The 1,924-nt window shown below is 54.2% G+C and overlaps 1 protein-coding gene across 1 annotated transcript in view; it reads left to right on the top strand.

The window, feature by feature from the left end:
• The first annotated feature begins 1,307 nt into the window (after positions 1–1,307).
• The window catches only part of COG1 (component of oligomeric golgi complex 1), a 37,029-nt gene continuing 36,412 nt past the window's right edge, over positions 1,308–1,924 (top strand). The window contains exon 1 of the mRNA XM_018570329.1: positions 1,308–1,661. Within this exon, the coding sequence (XP_018425831.1) occupies positions 1,365–1,661 (297 nt within the window). The 5' untranslated portion in view covers positions 1,308–1,364. The remainder of the gene's footprint in view (positions 1,662–1,924) is intronic.

Here is a 1,924-nt window from a genome sequence, read left to right as displayed (position 1 = left end):
CATGGAGTACAGGGGTCATCAGTAGGTAACACATGGAGTACAGGGGTCATCAGTAGGTAACACATGGAGTACAGGGGTCATCAGTAGGTAACACATGGAGTACAGGGGTCATCAGTAGGTAACACATGGAGTACAGGGGTCATCAGTAGGTAACGCATGGAGTACAGGGGACATCAGTAGGTAACACATGGAGTACAGGGGTCATCAGTAGGTAACACATGGAGTACAGGGGTCATCAGTAGGTAACAGTAGTAAGTAGCACAGAGGTGAGGGGTTAGTAATGCAGAGCTCAGTAGTAAGTGACGCAGGGCTCAGTAGTAAGTGACGCAGGGCTCAGTAGTAAGTGACGCAGGGCTCAGTAGTAAGTGACGCAGGGCTCAGTAGTGCGCGAGCTGTCACGAAATGTTATCCAGTGCACTGTGTACGCTGCATTTTTTCACAGAGCACTGCCCATCACACCTGCGTGGTGAGAACAGGACACAGAGAAAACTGCGTTGACTCAGTGCATGGTGCTACACAACAATGGACACCACGGACACTGAGCAGAGCCCGGAGGAATACTTTACATTCACAGCTGGGAGAAATGGCAACTTCCCTCCAGTTCACACACAGCAAAGCTTCTCAGGATTACAGGGCCCTTGTACACCTCTGCAGTGCGTTTCTCGCAAGGTACCATGCGATTACAGCATGCTATCGCACAACGCACCTACTGTGCATGCACTACTTTTTCCACCGCGCCCCGTGCAGTACCGTGCGTTCTGTTGCGGTTAAGCACACTGCGGTCGGAAGGTGCATTGGGGCGACATTCAAATGAATTGTAACACAACGCACCCACAGCACTGTAATACACAGGAGGTGCGTTGTACAATAGATTGCATTAAGTGTATGGGGGTAAAAAAAAAAAAACTCAAAATGGGGAATTGGCACATTTGGCCACGTTGATTGGCTGGCCTGGGGTGGCGTAAATCCTGCGCATGTGCAACTCATTGTTCACTATAAAGAAGATTCCAGGCAGCAAGATAAGAAGGAGACACAGTCTGTCTCTTCTGCAGTAAAATCTATTTTTTTGGTGTTGGGGAAGGGGTGACGTTCCCCTTTAAGGAACACTGTAAGCTCTGATAACGTTGACAAGTGACAGCTTCATTACATCACGTGATCCGTCCTCCGCAGCACGTGACCCACTCCGCTGTCATTTCCCCGGCAACGTGGCGGTCACGTGAGGTTACAGGTCTCCTCCCCCCTCTTCGGACTTCAACTCCCGTGACGCCCCGCGCCAGGCTGGTCCGTAGACTAGCTTGGAACTCCCGCGCAGGGTCTTCTGGGGCTGGTAGTTTGGCCAAGCCTTCCGGGCCGAGCTGTCAGAGATGGCGGCGAGGAGGATGAGTGAGATGCGGGACCCGGGGGCCCTGTTCGAGGCTCACAGCGCGGAGGAGATCCGGGCCCTGGAGAGGAAGGTGCGGGCGGAGATCGAGCACAAGAAGGAGGAGCTGAGACAGATGGTCGGGGAGAGGTACCGAGATCTGATCGAGGCGGCCGATACTATCGAGGAGATGAGGAGGAGCGCCGAGCAGGTCCTGGGAGCTGTGCGGGGCCTGGAGACCTACTGCGGGGGCCTGAAGGCCAAATCCGCCGCAATACATAAAGGGAAGAGCGCAGTCCAGGTGAGGGGTGCTGTGTGTACACAAGGGTGCTCTGTGTGTGTATACAGGGGTGAGGGGTGCTCTGTGTGTGTATACACAAGGGTGCTCTATGTGTGTGTACAGGAGAGAGGGGTGCTCTGTGTGTGTGTACAGGGGTGAGGGGTGCTCTGTGTGTGTGTGTACAGGGGTGAGGGGTGCTCTGTGTGTGTGTGTGTACAGGGGTGAGGGGTGCTCTGTGTGTGTGTGTGTGTACAGGGGTGAGGGGTGCTCTGTGTGTGTGTGTG

The sequence above is a fragment of the Nanorana parkeri genome, unplaced genomic scaffold, assembly GCF_000935625.1.
Source record: "Nanorana parkeri isolate BGI_ZX_2015 unplaced genomic scaffold, ASM93562v1 scaffold1507, whole genome shotgun sequence".
Lineage (NCBI taxonomy): Eukaryota > Metazoa > Chordata > Amphibia > Anura > Dicroglossidae > Nanorana > Nanorana parkeri.
The sequence above is the reverse complement of the archived record's forward strand: the minus strand, read 5'-3'. Positions and strand labels throughout refer to the sequence as shown.